The sequence below is a fragment of the Callospermophilus lateralis genome, chromosome 9 (assembly GCF_048772815.1).
Source record: "Callospermophilus lateralis isolate mCalLat2 chromosome 9, mCalLat2.hap1, whole genome shotgun sequence".
Lineage (NCBI taxonomy): Eukaryota > Metazoa > Chordata > Mammalia > Rodentia > Sciuridae > Callospermophilus > Callospermophilus lateralis.
The window spans coordinates 68,353,056-68,370,017 of NC_135313.1; the positions used below are offsets into that span (position 1 = coordinate 68,353,056).

Consider the following 16,962-nt stretch of genomic DNA (forward strand, 5'->3'; position numbering starts at 1 on the left):
GGATAACTTCATAGAAGGAGATGAAGTTGGAAAACCAAAAGGTTTACAGCAAAGTTGAAGGTCGGTGCTCTAATTGCAGAGAAGGCTGTGCAAAAAAAAGTGGGGGTAGGGTTAAATCATAGTGGGAGACCTGCACTTATTCGCTGCAGACGGTCATCGAGGGTCAGGTAAAATGAGAAGGGCACTCAAAGTAGGGCCTGGGAAAGAGGAACTGGGGAAGAGCTGTGAGGGGCTGGCTGGGGGGTAGGGCCGCGGCGGCGCGCGGGCCCTAAGCAGGCAGGGGCGGCCTAGCTGTGCGAGTAGAAGCCGTAGTAGCCGCCTATGTCCTTGGCGCAGTTCTTCTCGCAGTCCCGCTGGGCCAGCACCTCGCTCTTGAGTGGGGACGAGCTTTCGGACACCGGCGTGTCTGCTGGCGAAATCCGCCTCCTCTTGGCCTGCTCGTAAATCCCCGAGTCGCTCGAATCGATGGACTTGATGGAGGAGGGCGTCTCGATCCAGCTGGAGTCGGACAGGTCCTTGGGCTTGGCGTCCTCGGCGGTCCCGGGCGGAAGCGGTGAGCGCTCTGCGGCCAGGCCCTCGGCCTCCTCGCCTAGGTAAGGGTTGGCTCCCGCCATGCGCGCGGCAGCCGCGGCGCTGTTGGGCCAGCAGGGCAGCACAGAGCCCGATTTGGCGCCGCAGTACTGCGGGGGGCTGCGTGCGCCCCAGCCCGACGGGTCGGCGTAGTAGCCGAGCGGGCGGCCGGTGCAGCCGGCTGCCTGTAGTGGCAGCGCCTTCACGCCCGCCGCCGCGTAAGAGAGCAGCGTGGCCGCGTTACCCGCGAAGTCCGTGGCGGTGTCGTAGGCCGAGGCCGCGAAGTCTAGCCGGTTGTTTGCGGGCGTCACAAACCAGCGCTGCGGCGATGGCGCGCCGGGGTCCTCGGCCTGCTGCGGGGACAGCAACCCATTGGTGTGCGGCACGCTGCGGTCCGTCCCCGGCCCAGGGCCCGCGCCTGCACCCGGGTGGAAACGGGCCTTGGCGTAGTTGCTCACGAACTGGTCCTGCAGGAAAGAGCCGGCCATGGCGTAGCGAGCGCCGGGCACAATCTGCGAGCGCGGAGAGTCGTTGGGCGACGGGGTCAGGCGGTCCATGTCGCAGCCCGTGTAGATCCTGCGGGGGAAGGGAGAAAGAGAGAACCGACGGGTGGCGCGGAGGTCCCTTTAGGGTGCTGAAGCGAAGGATACCTCCACTTTTCGCCCACCTCTACACTTTCCGTCTGTGATTTGCCCTTGCCATACAGAATGGATACAACAGAAGGTCACAGGACCTGCATCCTCCCCCAAAATAAGTCTTGGGTTTATAAGGAGGCCGTTTGTCTATGCAGAAACCTAAGCAGGTCGTAGAGCACCTAGAGGAAGGCTTTCCTCTTCCCCTTCTCTCCCCTGCTAAGGGCACAGGGGACTCCACAGGGGCCCGCAGGAGGCTTTCGTCCCATTTCTCCACCTTATGTACGCACATTGAGCCAGAGTACACTGGGACTGAGGCATTTGCCCAATGGGCCTTTCCTCTGTGGCGAGTTTCTGAGTGAAATTTTTAAAATAGGTACCCACTCCCTTCACCATTTTAACACCTCCTATGTCCATTTGATTGTTCAGATGATTTTGCTCCTCCATTTTCTAGATAGTCTAAGCCAGCCCTAGGGAGAATACTACTTGGGGGGCGGGGGTTGAGGGGGGACACATATATCCAGGTAGTAATCATCAAAGACTGACTTTCGATGGTCTTCTGAGACTCTGGTGATTGCTGCTGGAAGGTATTTTTTGTCTATTGTTTCCCCTGTGTGAGCCTTTGACTCCCACCTCTACCAATGCAAATGAATGAGAAACAATCATCCCCAATCAATAAAACTCTTTAAAAAGTAAAAGTGTTTTTTACTCTCTGTTTTGACCTTCTCTGCCTCCAGCTTTTGATCCACCCTTGGCAATAGCTTTAGGGAAAACTCTTACAGTACAGTTATCAACCTCCCCCAAGCAATGAACCACTTACAATAGCTAACCCTTACAACAGCATATATGTGCTAGGCACTGTTTTCTGTAGAATGTACAGATAATAACTTATTTAACTTACAGCAACCCCACTTTACTGATGAGTAAACTAAGGCAAAGGGAAGCTAAATAACTTGCCTAATCACAAACAGAGTTTGTGTTGTTGGGAATTACCTTAGATAAAATAAAAGTTAACATTTAGGCCCTGGGCCTAGGAAATCCCATTAGAATTGAAGGGGAACCGGGGATTGGATGAAGATTAGAAGTGTTTGCTCGTACACATACACACATGCCTCCCTTTTTATTTAGCTCACACATGAGTCTTTTAGTCTTTAGTCAACAGACTGTTTTGAAGGAAAGCCCCAGTCTTGTCAGACCTTAATCCTTTGGGGAGGAGATTCCCTGGTGAGTGGCCAAGTAACCTCCTAGTACCCCAGGAACTCTTGTGCCTCTCTGTATTTCTCCAAAATCAAGGCTGCCCAGTCAATTAATCGGGGAAAGGAAATATCATAAACCACTCAATTCTTCACTATCCCCCTAAAAAGCCCAAGGTATGTTTTTATATAGTTAAAAAATTATGAAAAACATAGTGATTTAAGAAAGGGAAGTGGCTTTTCCAAGACAGAGGATGAGGGACAGGTGAGAATGGCAATGGCTGCTCAAGTGCATTCTGGTGACTACTACAGTAATTTCCCTCTAGAAATTTAATTCCAGTTTCAAATAAGAGAAAAAGAGGGAGGCAGAAAGGGAACATTACTAGGAAGGTACAAATATCTTCTCTGTTTACCATCACAATACTTTAAAAAGAAAAAAAAAACAGTATGCAAAAGATACAGTTTAGATGCCCATCAAGGTCCCAAACCACTTGGGATTACTGAATTGATTTGTGTAAAATGAAATACTTTGGAACAGATGTTCATAACAGAATTAAAAGCTCAAAATCAATAGGATTCTCCTCCAGTATCCCTGGTCTCCTGGGCCACATTCTTTCAACTGTGCTGGCCCCACCTTTTCAGGTTGTGAGAACTTGGGTAGCCAAGTTTTTATTCTGGGGAATCATTGATGAGGCTTGCTTCCTCTGAACTACTTTTGAGGAAAGCATAAGAAGGTTATATACAGTGATGCCAATGACTGTCTTTTAAATAAAATATCAAGAGAGAAGATGGATATCTGCCTGGAAATTGAATAGGGGCAGCCACCTGCCTTTTTCTCTACACATTTAATCTATTCCTAGACAAAAACAGCTTCAACTTTTGAGCTGTATCCCAAGCACTCAATCCAAGCCATGAAACTAAGATGTATGTACCCTTCTCTCCTGTAGACAGAAAAAGTGGGGGAACTTGCAATATAGATTTAGATTTTGCTATATAACACTGTCTGAATTCTTAAGCACTATGACTGGCCCCTGAGTGAGAATCCCAAAACAACCCCAGAAAACGTTTAGTTTACACCTACTGCTGCCACCAGAGAATAGCTTTTTGCTAGAAGAAGAGAGATAGGTAAGAAGCCTGAAAAAAAAGGGGGGGGGGGACTAACACATTTAATTGACACATGGTTAGATATAAAAGATGAGGAAATATTTGTCTTTTGAAGCTTATAAATAATACACAGCAACAGCATCCTAGTCCTTCCCGAAGTATGAATTGACTATAACCAATTCTACTCATGAACTCGCCTGTGATGGGTGCACATTTTTTTTTTTCAGTCCATAGTAAACTTGCATAGGAAATGCTATTACACAAAACTTGGAAATGGGTAAATAAAAGTCACATATGCCAAGGAGACTGTAACAACTGCCAGAGCCACATGCACTTTCAGGCAGAATTGCCCGTTTCAGACACAGACAATCTGAGCTGAGCATCTGCAGTGCCACAGACAACACCCGCACCCAGGAACAAGGGCAGCTTCCTCAGCCAGCCAAACCCAGAAGCCGCCAACTTAGTAATTCCCAGGAAAGCTAAAAATAGGTAGAGGAAAACTTTGACCCAAATCACACAAATACCAAGCCACAAGATCACCAGAGAGCTGGGGAACCAACAGAGAGAGAGAGAGAGAGAGAGAGAGAGAGAGAGAGAGAGAGACCTCAATTAACTCACACATTCTAACTTCCAAAACCCTTGTACATGATGATCCACCCTTGACCTAAAGGCCAATCCACAAGTATTTGAAAAGGAACATGCAAAATTACTTACGTGTCATAATTATCCCGAAATCCTTTTGCAAAGGGGTTGTGATCTATTTTCAGTTGTGTAATCTAGGGGAGAAAAAGAGGGGGGGGGTGACTGTAATTTCCCCTTCTTATATCATCTGACACTTATTACAGGGACTTAAGGCCTATGGCTTTATTAAATAACAAGATTTCCCTACCTGAAAAATTAGAGAGAATAGATGAAAAGACAAAAAGTATCATGAAAGTTATGAAGGACATGTTTAAATTAGTGACCCCTAAAACTGAGGCATTGTTTTCAATGAACTCCCTGTGTGTTCTGATTTGGTTCAAACTCACATTTTTAAAATTCTTGTTTCACATAATGCACTTGCACAAAAATCTTTTTTAAAGAACTTGAATTCATCACCAAATTTGCCTATTTTAAGTGTTTTGCCATATTTTTAAAAGTTGGTCACTTTTGATTCACAACTGAGGAACAGGCAAATTGCATCTCAAACTCGGGTTTGATTTAAAATAAAAGCATGTTTTCATTTTTAATATTTTCATTTAACTAAAAACCACACATTAAAAAAACCCCTATCATTCCTAGTAGTCAAATCAGCCAGTAAAATCAGTTTTTGTAAACATACAAATACTGAAGAGGTTCAAGTGCCAGAAAACTCTGTAGCTCCCAGTAATTTGATTTATTGTATTTTCACATATAGGAATGCATGTGTTTTCTTTTCTTTCTTTTTTTTTTATATCCCAGAACAGACTGTTTTGAAGGAGAGCCCCAGTCTTATCTTGTAATATTTGTTCATGTTAACCATCAATTCTGAAAAATTTTAAATTATTTTTTAGATGTCAAAACTTGCCGAGAATAAAACGCGGCGATCTGCTTGTTTCCTAAAGGAAAGAGGGAAAAAGAAACAAAGAAGGGGGAGAGAGGGGAGAGAGATTTTAATTTGTTCTACTTTAAGGAACAAATTAAAACTCCCAAAAGAAGAGACCCTAGAAATCCTGGCCACCTCATTGTGACCGAGTCAGAGAGGAAATCGAAAAATAGGGAGCATTGTACCGGGCTTGGTATTTGGGGAAGTGCCTACCAGGCCCCTAGCCCTAAGCCTAAAACGCTCAGCAGAGCCAGCTGTTGCTGATGTTGGTGCTGTTAGCGTCAGAGCCCAGGAGGGCGCGGGGATACGGAGGGTGCGGGAAATGTCAGCGCCGCCAGCCGCGCACACAGACTCTAGGCCTCCTTACATCGGTGTTTTGGTAGGCGGTGACCGCGATGAACTGGGTCTCGGGAAAAGTGAATGTTTGCACGCGACCAGGCTGGCTGGTGTCCTCCGTGCCGTCCTCGTTCACTTCCACCACATGCAGGCGGGGCTGGTACTTGTGCAAGGACTGTAAAACCACCATCTGTCCGACGAAGAAAAAGGAGAACGCCGAGCGGCGTGTTAACTCGGTGGTCGTGCCGGTGGTTGTGTGCGACCGGCCGCTACTCCAAAGCCAGGCGAGGACAAACTAGATCCCGCCACCCCGGATAACTGACCGCGGGACCCGTCCGGCTAGTGACCGGGTGGCTGCAGCAGATGGGTCCTCGCGCCTCAGGGAGCGAGAATCCGCCTGGATACTCGCGAAAACCAAACCCGACCGCGGATCCTCAAGAGCCCTTCTCCTAGACCTCCTTTGAGGAGAAACAAATATTTTTCACAACCTGCAGATCTCTTGGGTTCCCTTCTCAAAATCAATCAGTATTTGTACTTGGGAAGGTCGGGAACTCCGGAATTGGGCCAGGATTGGGGGGCAAAAAGAACAACTTTATAGATCTAATATAATTTTGAGTGGCGGAAATATAATTTTTTAGTATTTAATGAAGCAAAGCACCATCCAGTTTCGCTTGCTGTTTTATACTGTCGAACGGTGTGTGCGTGCGTGTGTGTGAGTGTGTGTGTGAGAGGGGGGAGGGAGGCACGAGCGCTTGAGCCACTGACCTGCCCATTGTTGTTTGAAGCTCCTTTGTTGTTCGTTAGTTTTAATTTTCCAAAAGAGATTTCTTGGCGCATCCAGTGAGCCCCAGTGTTCGGGGAATCTGGATGCATATAGACCCGATTTCCTAGAGAAAGAAGTACGTTGTTTACATATGCCCCGGGCACTGCCCAGTCCTAACTCCTCACTTCATAGCGCGAGCGCGCGCGCGTGTACACACACACACACACACACACACACACACCTCACTCCACTGTGAGGCCCATTAGCTCGGCTTTTTAAGGCCGTGCTTTCTTCCTATTAACTGGGGATGATTAAAATAGCTTTTGCATAATCCTCCCCCTCTCGCTCAGTCTGTCCCCTTGTCCCCTCGTCTCCTTTAAGAAGTCATTGGCCGATCGTTTTAAAAGTCGCTCGCCAGTCCACAAAGGCTTTAATTAATCATTCTCACCTAAATAAGTGTCAAGAAAAAGTGTTAATTGGAAGGACTTGCCTTGCACATTGGTGTCCGCTTTGCCGCAAGGAACCCATTTGCCTCCTTGAAACCTCCAGTGATTGGGATCCGCCAAAATCACATCCACAAAAATATTGTAATGAGCCGTGGGATCGAGACCAGAAATGTTAAAACTTAAAAAAGGAAACATGCGCCTATTTAAATTAAGCGGGGCGGGGGAGAGAAAACAAGGAAAAAAGAAAATAAGTGTTAAAGATTAAATGCAAGAAGCGGGGCGCCAGATAGCAAAGCAAAACTTGTTCTCCAAGGGTAGATTAACGGATCTAGAAAAGGGGTGGTGGGAAAGGAAAGAAGTGGGACTGAACGGGAAGAGCAGCGAGTCAGCTGGAGTGGGGGAGTCGACAGGTATCACTGCTCAGGTAGAGAGCAAGGTTGGCGACCTGCCTCTCCACCTCACGGTCCATACAGGCGTTGATGCGTCCCTCCCATCACCCGGCAGCCCGCCGGGGCTCTTCCTCTTTCTCTCGCCTTTTTCCAGCCACTGACTGGCTCTCCGACCGCGTTCTTACATCTGTCTCCCCCCTACCAACATCACCACGGCGGTTATCCCTTCCACTTTCCCCTTTTCCAAAACCAGCCAACTCCAGGGCGCTCCAGAGCGCCTTCCATTCTGTCCCGACCCCAAACAGTCGCTGCCGCGGCGGTCACAACCTGGGTGCGCTTGCCCCCTGGCCGCGCCTGGAGCAGCGGCAGCCAAGAATGTAGCATTACCTTCCCTGTTTGGTGATGATCATCTCCGTTTGGTGCCGGTGAAATTTCAGCCAAAGGGGCCTGTTGCACAGGTACACCTGTGCCTTGCCGGGTACCAACCCTGGCTGAGTGGAGGAGAACTGGTAGAACGGGGCTCCTTGGTAGGAGTGGCCGTATTGCTGTGGGTAGGGGTAGCCCGCGGTGGGGTAGCCCTGCGGTGATGAGTTGGACAGGAGGCTGTTGTATGCTCCGTTGGTGATGACCGGGTGGTGGGCCATGTAGCGGCTGGGGCTGCCGATGGAGAAGGCGGGGTGCGCCGGTCCGTGCTGGCCGGGGTACGGGAACATGGCACTGGGAGCAGTGGCCGCAGACTGTGGCTGGCTGGACTGAGATAGGAGGTAGCGATCTGCAGCAGAGCCATCGAAACTGTGACGAAGCTCAGAGACCCCGTCCAAGACAGGAGAGAGTTTACTTCTCTGGACGTCCCCTGGTGAGTCCTTGGAGTCAGGAAAATTGTCTGTATCTGACTGATTCGTCATCCCCCTGGTAATTTTTTTCAAAGGTGAACTTCTCTCCAGGTTGTCAGTGGTCGAGATAATGGGATGATCGTGCAAGACAAGCTCAGATCCGCCTGAATGTGGGTAGCTGCTGCTCACATTGAGAAATTTCTTGGAGAGCATGATAGAAGGAGAAAGGCAGTGCTCCAGCTGCATAGCTCTAGAACCTGAACACTTGCCCTCCCGTCCCTCGTTTTTAAAGTCCTATTTATCATAAACTAGAAATCCACAGACCCCCTCACTAGACAGAAAGCACTTCAACCAGCAAATGCTTCTCAAAGGTTTGATTTACTTTTTTTTTTCCCTGGGAGAAGAGATTGGCCAATTGACACTATGCAGCAATCAGAAAAGGCTCACTTTTGATCTTGCTGCTTGTGCAGCCGATGAAACGGCTCCTGCCATTGGTTAACTGCTGACAGTAATTTAATTAGATAGACATTAATTAGGATAATCACCTGGCTCCTGGTCGCGACGATCATGGCAAATTTAAGGGGATGATTTTATTGTTGGCTTGAGGGGTGGGGGATGTGTGTTGGTTTACGTGAGCACTGTTGTGTCACCTTTAAGCTTTGTGACCACTGCTTTAGGAAGATTCAAAGATGTGCAATTTACTAAACATTTCCTACCTTCCCCCCTCTTCCCCCCTTTAGAGCCGAGGGGCGGAGGAGGAAATTCGATGATGCTAGGAGACTTTTCGGATCTGAATGAGCCAAATATTCAGTTGAATGTAACGATTTCAAGTGCAAAGTATACAAAGCGCGAGCCGGTGGCCTCTTCTCGCCCTGTAAAAGTTCCAGAGTCTGTCTTTTCCAGTTAATACAGAAGCACACAACACCTGAGTGGGTGCATTGTGAGCAGGTTTCTGCGTGTCCTTGGTGCCCTCACCCCCATCCCCCACCTTTTAAAGTATATACATAAATAAGTCCCTGCTGCTGAGAGCCACAGTGATGAGCTGGAGGAGGGGGGAGAAGTGGGGACGAAAAGCAGCAACTCACCCACCCATCCACCCACCTCGGGAAGGTTCGGTTTCTTGGTGGAGCATAGAAACAGTGACAATCTATGATCTCCTTTTTAAGTTTTGAAATAATCATAAGCTGTCAGGCTGAAGTGCCTTAATGTATTTGCAGTGATGTTTACCGGGTCTTTACTAAATATTTTATAAGCCAAGTTGGTTGCAGATTATCTGAGGAGCATCTAACTGGGGGCAGGCACCATGCAACCTTCCAGTCTCACTGCACTTCCTTTTCTCCGAGGTGCTGGATTGGCGACAGATTCAAAAGCCTAGCCAGGAGGAGAGAAGCCTGAGTCCTGGTGCAAATGGGTTAGCCAGGAGCGCTGATCTGGGGAGACAGAGTGGAAGTGGTGTCAACGCAATGATCTTTCTGCACATTCGTGTGTGTGTGTGTGTGTGTGTGTGTGTGTGCGCGCGCGCGCGCGCTGTTTATATAATCTGGAGGGGAGAAAAAGAATCCATGCCAGTAATTTTAAAAGGAGGAAGAATCTAAAGAGGAATAGAAAAAAGAACCAATTTGAAGGGATTTTGGCACAAATAAATAGCATGAGGCCCAAAGCAATTCCGAGGTGTTGGGAGAAAAGATCTCCCAGTACCTGATCTGCAGATGGGCCCAGCCATCAATCTGAACCATAGTGCCAAGAGCAGCAGAGGTTTTAACTGTCCAAAGCTGCTTCCCGTGGCCCGGCACTCGCCAACCTGGCCTCCCGCGGCTTTCTTCCCAGTCTCCCAGAGCCGCGCGGGAATGAGAAGGAGGAGCGCAGGACCAGAGCTCAGCTCGGCCCAGCGCGGTGGGGGATTCGAGGGCTGGCTCCGCCTGGGAGACTTGAGGGAGGGCCGGGTGACCACCTCTGGTGGAGACCCCAGGGGCACACACTCTTTCCGTGCCACAGGCGAGGCCTTGGCATCTCATCTGATGGAGTCCGTTTACGAGCAGGCGCATCCGCCTCCCTGGGTCGGAGCAGTTCCCTCAGGGACAGAGGCGCTGGGCAAATTGGGTGGATCCTGGGCGTGGGCAGAGAGGGGTTAATGAGATTCGCAGCTTTGCGGCTACGGTGTAATTTAAAGCAGTGCAGTGGACTGAGTGGTCAGCGCTGAGACCAGACCGCGCCGCCTCCCAACTCGGGCTGGGAGCTTTAGCTGCACTGGGCACCAGCTGCGGCCTCCAGCAGAGCGCCGAGAGCAAGGCTCGGCGCGGGCGGCCCTCGGCTGTACAGGTTGATGGCCAGATGTCTCAGAATCGAGCCGAGGCAATTTTCTGGGAGAAAAAAAATAAAGCCAGACTCATTTTTCCCTTCGAAAGCAAACCTCGACTCCTGGCGATGAAGGTTCACAAACCGGCAGGGTCTTAGCCAGTGAGGCATTGGGGCGCGGGGGAGGGGGAGAACAGCTATGACACCATTTGACTCGCTTGTTTTCCTACTCTTGACCTTCCACCGCCATTTGTTCCTCTGAAAGGCTCTTGTCCCATTTTGGCCACCTACATTTCCTCCCCTCTTCCAATCATTGTCTCTGATTGCCTCTCCCTCTGGTGCTTCATAGGGTATCTTTCTCTGTCCTCAATGGGACACCGAACCTTAAGTATACACGGAGAAAGTGAGAACCCGCTCTCAGCTCCTTTTGAGGCTTTCCTATTCCTGGCACCCTGAGCTGGCTTTTTTTTTTTTTTTTTTTTTTAAATAAAGAATGCAAAAGTGACACGTTAAGGTGTTAAAAGGAGAGAGAAGACATGGAGTGCACATTCTGAATTTTTAAGAAACTGAATTAAGGGAGGAATTGCACTGACCCCCTTTGGATTATCAGAACTATTTTCAATGATTCATCACGTGTAGTCTTTGTTTTGAATTAATATATACTCAAGAAGGAAAACTAAGACTTTCCTCAAGATCACAACTAATTATGATCCATACTTCTGTAGACCAGTGCATATGAACCATCCCAGGATTCTTGATTGTAGTTTTGGGGTGGAATATGTTTCCATAATATCTAGATGCTATTAATCAAGGCAGGTCACATTTTGAATCCTGAGGCTAGAATTTTCAGTGCTCTACACTAGTCTGAGGAAAGTAGGGCTATATCTGTGCCAAAGGTTTGTTTCCAGAGTTGTATTAACTCTACATAGTGGGTAGGAAAGAGCTCACATAAGCATATCAGGTACACGTGCACCCATGTGTGGGCAAGTATGTGCACACAAACACAAAGTCATTTCAGTGCCAAACTGGGCCTAGGGCATCAGGCTACTGATAAAACAGTTGCACATTCCAAGACAAAGGCATTCCCTGAGCTTCTCCTCTTAGTGCATCCTGATTCTTGATCCACTGGACTCAATCTACAAAGAAAACACAGGTTTTCTGCTAGGAGGGTTTGTAATATGTTTCTGAAATTGGAACTGTCTCCAACATGAATCAAGAGGAAGTGTTATGTGGCTATGGAAAATCCAGGAAGATCAAGTGATCAAACAAGGGCAAAAACAGAATCACTATGTAAACCTTCTCAGAAGGGTTTTAATCACTATGTAAACAAATACACACCTTGAAGTGAATAAAAAAATAAACCCATGAATATTTTCCAATCTGAATATCAAGACCAGTCCTTGACATACTAAATTTTTCTTCTGAAGGCATACTCTACAAAAAACCTTAACTAGCTCTTAAATCTTTGAAGTTAAGAACCTTAATTATAAAGTGGAAAAAAAAAGTCATGTCCAAAAAACCTACAGAGATTAAGCAAAAGGAAAAATTCTACCTTAGTTTAATTGTAAATGGTTAGAAAATCCTAATAACCTGAATTAATATATTACATGTTCTACATAAAAATATATCTTTATGTAAAAGAAGAAACTACAGGATGAGCAAAAGGTGCTTAGAATTCCTCTTAATTCAACCAAAAATGACAGTATGAGACATACTGAGAATTTAAGCCATTTCTTTGTTTTTGTTAACTTCATCAGACAACCAGTAAAAGCCTAGAATTGTTCAACTAGGACAATAAATGGTCTACCACAATATTTATAATTCCTAAAGTAGGTAAAGTCTAAATCTTAAGACCCCCAAATAAACCTTGCTAAGTCTTGGAAATACTCTCAGAAGGAGGGTGCAGACTGGAGTTATCCATGGTGTCTCTCTCTTTTTCCATATGCTTGGGGTAGCCAGTATGGTGCTGTACCATGAATCTTAACAGGGTCATACCAGGTTGGAAGGCTAAGGGTTGACTTCATTTCTGAAAACTGTCAATAGTCAAAATGTTTTTCTCCATCAGAGAACTGAGTATTTCTAAGTTAGTTTGGGAAAGATGAGAGGAAAAAATATTGCTCATAAACTTATGTTTTCTAAACTCACACCATGGCTACTTTTTTCATTTTGCTTTGAAGACGACATTGTATAATTCTGTGGCTATCTTAGATGAAAATCTAGAAGAGTTTCCAGCATCCAGATCCTAAAAATTTCAAAATTATTGGTGGAATGTACTCTTTTAAAATATGAACAATTCTAAATCAAAATTGCCCTTTTCTTCTTAAATGTACTCCTCTGAAATCCTGAAAGTATATGCTTTTAATAAAATGTCAATATTTTAGGGGGTGGGGTTACTCACTCATGAGGTAGCCACTCATTAATGGCAGTCATTTTGCATCTGTGAAGTTCTGTTATCACACTGATATTTTATAAGATCTTAAAATGCAAAGGGAAACATCTCTGTGTAAGATTTCCGAAGCACTGTCAAATGTTATTCTGTCAATTCTACCCAGTGCCAAAAAGACCTCAGGAGACATGGATTGTAAATGTATTTTATTTTGTAAGCAACCATCAAAATATATTTGTGCTACTGATTTCTTCAAATATTAAATGGGATATTAACAAAATTTGCCCACTTTGATGTATTCTTGCTCAACTTTGGAATCTGCAAAGACCCTGACTAAAGAAAACAGAAGTAATTGCACAACCGAGACTAGAAGTGTTACAGTGCTGCAAATGATGCCAGATGTCTTACATTTAACCAAATACACCTTCAGTGGTCCCTTGATTTTGAGCATTAGGAACAGCAGAGGAAGATACACTGAAAGTATCACTATAGTAGCTTTTTGTGTTGCTTTATTTAAATACGACGGTATCCAACATAGCTGCTAAACACTGGACAATATTTGAAGTCATAAGTACATCCACATGTTCTTCCAAATGACGTTTGGGATCCTAAAAAGGAAGGAATAAATAAGAAAAGAAAAAGACAAAAAGATTAATCACTTTTTTTTTTCAATAGTTGATGAAATTAGTAACTTAAATTTCCTTAATATATTGTTACATTTTTAGGGTTTTAAAATCTGTAACATACAGATTTTACAAAGGGTAACAAGGAATTATAAAGCCTATTGTCATCTGATTTAAAAAAGAATGCCTTTTATGTGTGTGAATATGCCGGAGTATGTGTGTATATTCTCCGCTGGTCATATTTTTTGTTTGTTTTTGTGGAGCTAAGGATTGAACCCAGGGCTTTATGCAAGCTCTAGAGGTAGAGCCCCAGCTCAGGTCACATTATTTTGTCATCCCTAGAGTTTGAGGGAGTGCTTTATTTGAAATAGACATATCAATAGGTAAAAGTTCAATGTGAATGCACACCATTTTTCTCCCCATTAGTAAAAATAAGAATTCTGCATAATTTTAATACCTCAAGAGCTGAACTTTAAATGATTCACAAAATATTCCTGGATCAAAAGTCACTGAATTTGAAAATTTTAAAAACAATTTGGATTGATTCTAAAATTTTGTTTCATGCAGATATTTTGGAAAAATACACTAGAAAATGACAGAGATGTAATCCTTTTAACTAAAACCTAATCAGATCTATTTTTTGAAATAGACCTAGTTAAAAATGAGGCTTAAGGGCTTAGTGGTAGAGCACTCACCTAGCATGTGTGAGGCACTGAGTTCGATCCTCAGCACCACATAAAAATAAATAAATAAAATAATGGTATTGTGTCCAGCTACAACTAAAAAAATAAACATTAAAAAAATGAGGCTTAATTGCATTGTAATAAAGGAAAAATTTCATCTATATTAATGTTTGATAGTGAATGGAGTATTTCAGCTAAATTTGAAAGCTTTGAAATAAAGGATACATATTGTACACAATTTTTAAAAAGTACTAAAGCATTATTTTTTGTGGGTATTGTTAAAAATCCCAAGGTTCTTAATTTTAAATAAATGCTCATCATTGAAATTATTTTTTGGCTGTGCTTTTCTATCTATAATTTCAACACACTGATTTCTTTAAACAACCCAGAGATACAATGTGCCATAAACAATTTCAAGTCACTGCACCACAATGTTATTATTAGAAATGGGTCTTGATTCATTTTAGGTGAAAGATACTGAGAGTGACTGGTAAGAGAGAAAAGATATTGGTTTGATTCCACTATAGACAGTTTCCTTTTGACATAAAACAGACCAAACCAATGAGATACTTAGTACATTTAAATAAATGATTCTGATGACTATTAAACTTTGTCAATTATATATTTTTCAGTTTCACTTTTTAGTTCTTTTATTTTATGTGAACTATTAAATAAAAAAAGTCTACATCACGAAACTATAACCTCAGAGAGTAATTTATTCAAATAGTGAATTCCATGAGGGGTAACGACTCAGAACTGGTGATCTAATATTATATATTAGGTTAAGATAGTGGAAAAAGACAAGGCTGATATCACATAAGGCGAGAAAATAAGATTAATTATATTTCATGGGGGGGGCTATTTGTTTTTAAATTATAATATTCAGAATGTACTAAGATTTTATTTCCTGATTTATGATATATAATAAAGTCAAACCTTTGCCCCTTCCATTCTGTTAGGAGTAATTGGTTTTATAGTGAATTGGTAACTCATTTATCAGTTATCTACATTACTTCTTGTGGCAGCTGGGTGATTCTTAGAGATTTCCCATCCAAGAATGGTCCTGGCCCAAACCTACATAGCTTGTGAGATGTGATGGGATCAGAGCATATGGTAGGATGGCTGAAAGCAAAGACAGCTTAGTGTCTTGCATCTGAAATATCATGATTCTGCCAACATCAGCAATATGATAACCATGTTCCATGAAATGGGGAAAAAATGTAATCAACATTCTTTAAAAAACAGTCTAATTAATCTGTAGATTCCTTTAATTGGTTGGTGTTTTCCCCCCACCCTTAGATAATAACAACTAAAACATATCTTTCATCTTAGAAAAGTCAAAGAACAAATACTTAAAACCATTTCTTTTCATGCATTATAACCAATATAGTTCTAACATTTCTCAGATATATTACCTATATATTGATAAAATAATTCATTAAAAACTGTTAAATATAAAATAACCCTACCATTCTATTATCTTACATGATCTATAGTAAAAACAATATTTGCATAATTAATTCAGGACAAAAATGCCCTAATTAATTTCTAGTAAATAATTTTTACTAAAGATAGTATATCATAGGTATAGATTTATGACTTATTCTCTATAGATGGCAAAGAGAATTTAACATCAAATAAATTCAGTGACCTTTAAAATTAGTATCATATTCATATGAGAGAAGAAAATGTAGAATGAACAGACAGGGGAAAAAAAATTACATAGGCCCTAAAATAGTTTTAACTCAGTAAGAGCAGGTTATTATGAGACTGTATAACTGATTATAGTACACCTCACCTGCTTGCCAACATTCTTTATTGCCAGCTGTTCAGGTGTCATCTTATCTTCTTCTTCTACAGCCTGTGAATAAAACACAAAGGACAGAGCTTCAAATTCTTCATTTACATTTCCCTCTGAAAAATAATCAACCAAAATAATGGGGATCATAATTTTCATTCATAAAACCTTTTACTCAAAAAATTTATTGCACAAAAAACCAATTTTACTAATCTTCATAATAATTTTCAGGGTAATGAAAGTTATTACTGCTATTATTTGAAAATAATGATTTCAAACAATTATTTGAAAACAGATTTAGGAAATATGTAAATGGTATTGAAAATATCAAACTTGATCATTAAACGGTAGTATTAACTTCATGGAGACCATTATTGAATTCTTTGAGAGGTGGAGGGAAGTGGAAGTAAAGCTGCTTTATGGCACTGTGGTACTAATTATGCTCTATCAGCTTTTCCTACTTTTACAAGTAGTTCTCCCTCAAGTTCCCATTTCTTTATCTCCTTTATTCTTGTCAATCCAGCCTGCATATATACAGTATATATTTAAGAGCACTTAGGATCAAAGGAGCTACTGACTTTTGAACTACTTAGTAAATCACATGTTAATCTCATCATATCTTTAAATCTCTTCTGGGAAAAAAAATTACACTACTCCACATGAAGAATCTTTAGTAACAATAAAGAAATCTGAAAATTTTGACATCAAAATAATTAGGGGCTGGGGATGTGGCTTCAAGGTATAGAGTGTTTGCCTAGCATGTGCAAGGCCCTCAGTTTGATCCTCAGCACTTGGTGGGGAAAATTACCTGAATCATGTAAACAAACCACTTTACACTACTTTCAGAGTTAGCTGTAAACTCTTGTGTATGACCACAAGCTTCCTAGCATAATAATTTTAAAATTATTAAAACATTTACAATATTTATATTAGTATTCATCTCCCAATAATGGCATAAAATACAAAATCTTTATTAAGAATCCTAAGCTTAAGGAACCTTCTTTTTAACAGTTTGGGTCCTGAAGTCCTGAAGATAGCACTATGCATCAGGAGAACTTGTGGTCTATGATTTATTCATAGCATCTGATAATTGCAAAACAAAGAAAACTTTATGATTGCCAACTTCAAGAAATACTACCTCAGCATTTACCATAAAGATGGTTACAATAAGGGGTGAAATAGTAGTGGCAGAAAGCAGGAAACCAAAATCCCAGTGAGGGTTAGATTTGGATACTCTAAACTTAATAATCTCACAGCTGCCAAATTTCTTCATGTGTGAACAATGAACATGTAGGAAACGCAATCATCAGACATTTCCCATAAACTGGGAAGTTTGGCTGTATTTCA

At 43.0% G+C, this 16,962-nt stretch overlaps 2 protein-coding genes across 2 annotated transcripts in view; both read right to left on the reverse strand.

Moving 5' to 3' along the window:
* Nucleotides 1–287: 287 nt before the first annotated feature.
* On the reverse strand, nt 288–8,076 carry Tbr1 (T-box brain transcription factor 1). Its single transcript, XM_076866484.1, has 6 exons — nt 7,385–8,076; nt 6,653–6,807; nt 6,165–6,286; nt 5,431–5,589; nt 4,214–4,275; nt 288–1,146 (listed from the first exon to the last, which is right to left on the reverse strand). Exons 1-6 carry the CDS (start codon nt 8,074–8,076, stop codon nt 288–290), a joined length of 2,049 nt encoding a protein of 682 aa, XP_076722599.1.
* Nucleotides 8,077–12,700: 4,624 nt separating this feature from the next.
* Psmd14 (proteasome 26S subunit, non-ATPase 14) overlaps nt 12,701–16,962 on the reverse strand; it is a 109,962-nt gene continuing 105,700 nt past the window's right edge. Inside the window, exons 11-12 of the mRNA XM_076866311.2 lie at nt 15,616–15,678; nt 12,701–13,119 (exon numbers count right to left, since the gene is read on the reverse strand). Coding sequence (XP_076722426.1) covers nt 13,021–13,119; nt 15,616–15,678 — 162 coding nt within the window. The 3' untranslated portion in view covers nt 12,701–13,020. The remainder of the gene's footprint in view (nt 13,120–15,615; nt 15,679–16,962) is intronic.

What these genes read in the sequence shown, in the direction of transcription:
- Tbr1 (XM_076866484.1), bottom strand. Translation starts at nt 8,076, where the DNA reads ATGCAGCTGGAGCACTGCCTTTCTCCTTCTATCATGCTCTCCAAGAAA. An exon ending in ATCATCACCAAACAGGGAAG is followed by an intron (nt 6,808 to 7,384) that starts GTAATGCTACAT and finishes TAATTTAAATAG; the next exon opens with GCGCATGTTTCCTTTTTTAA. An exon ending in TTTCGGGATAATTATGACAC is followed by an intron (nt 1,147 to 4,213) that starts GTAAGTAATTTT and finishes CTTCCCCCGCAG; the next exon opens with GATCTACACGGGCTGCGACA.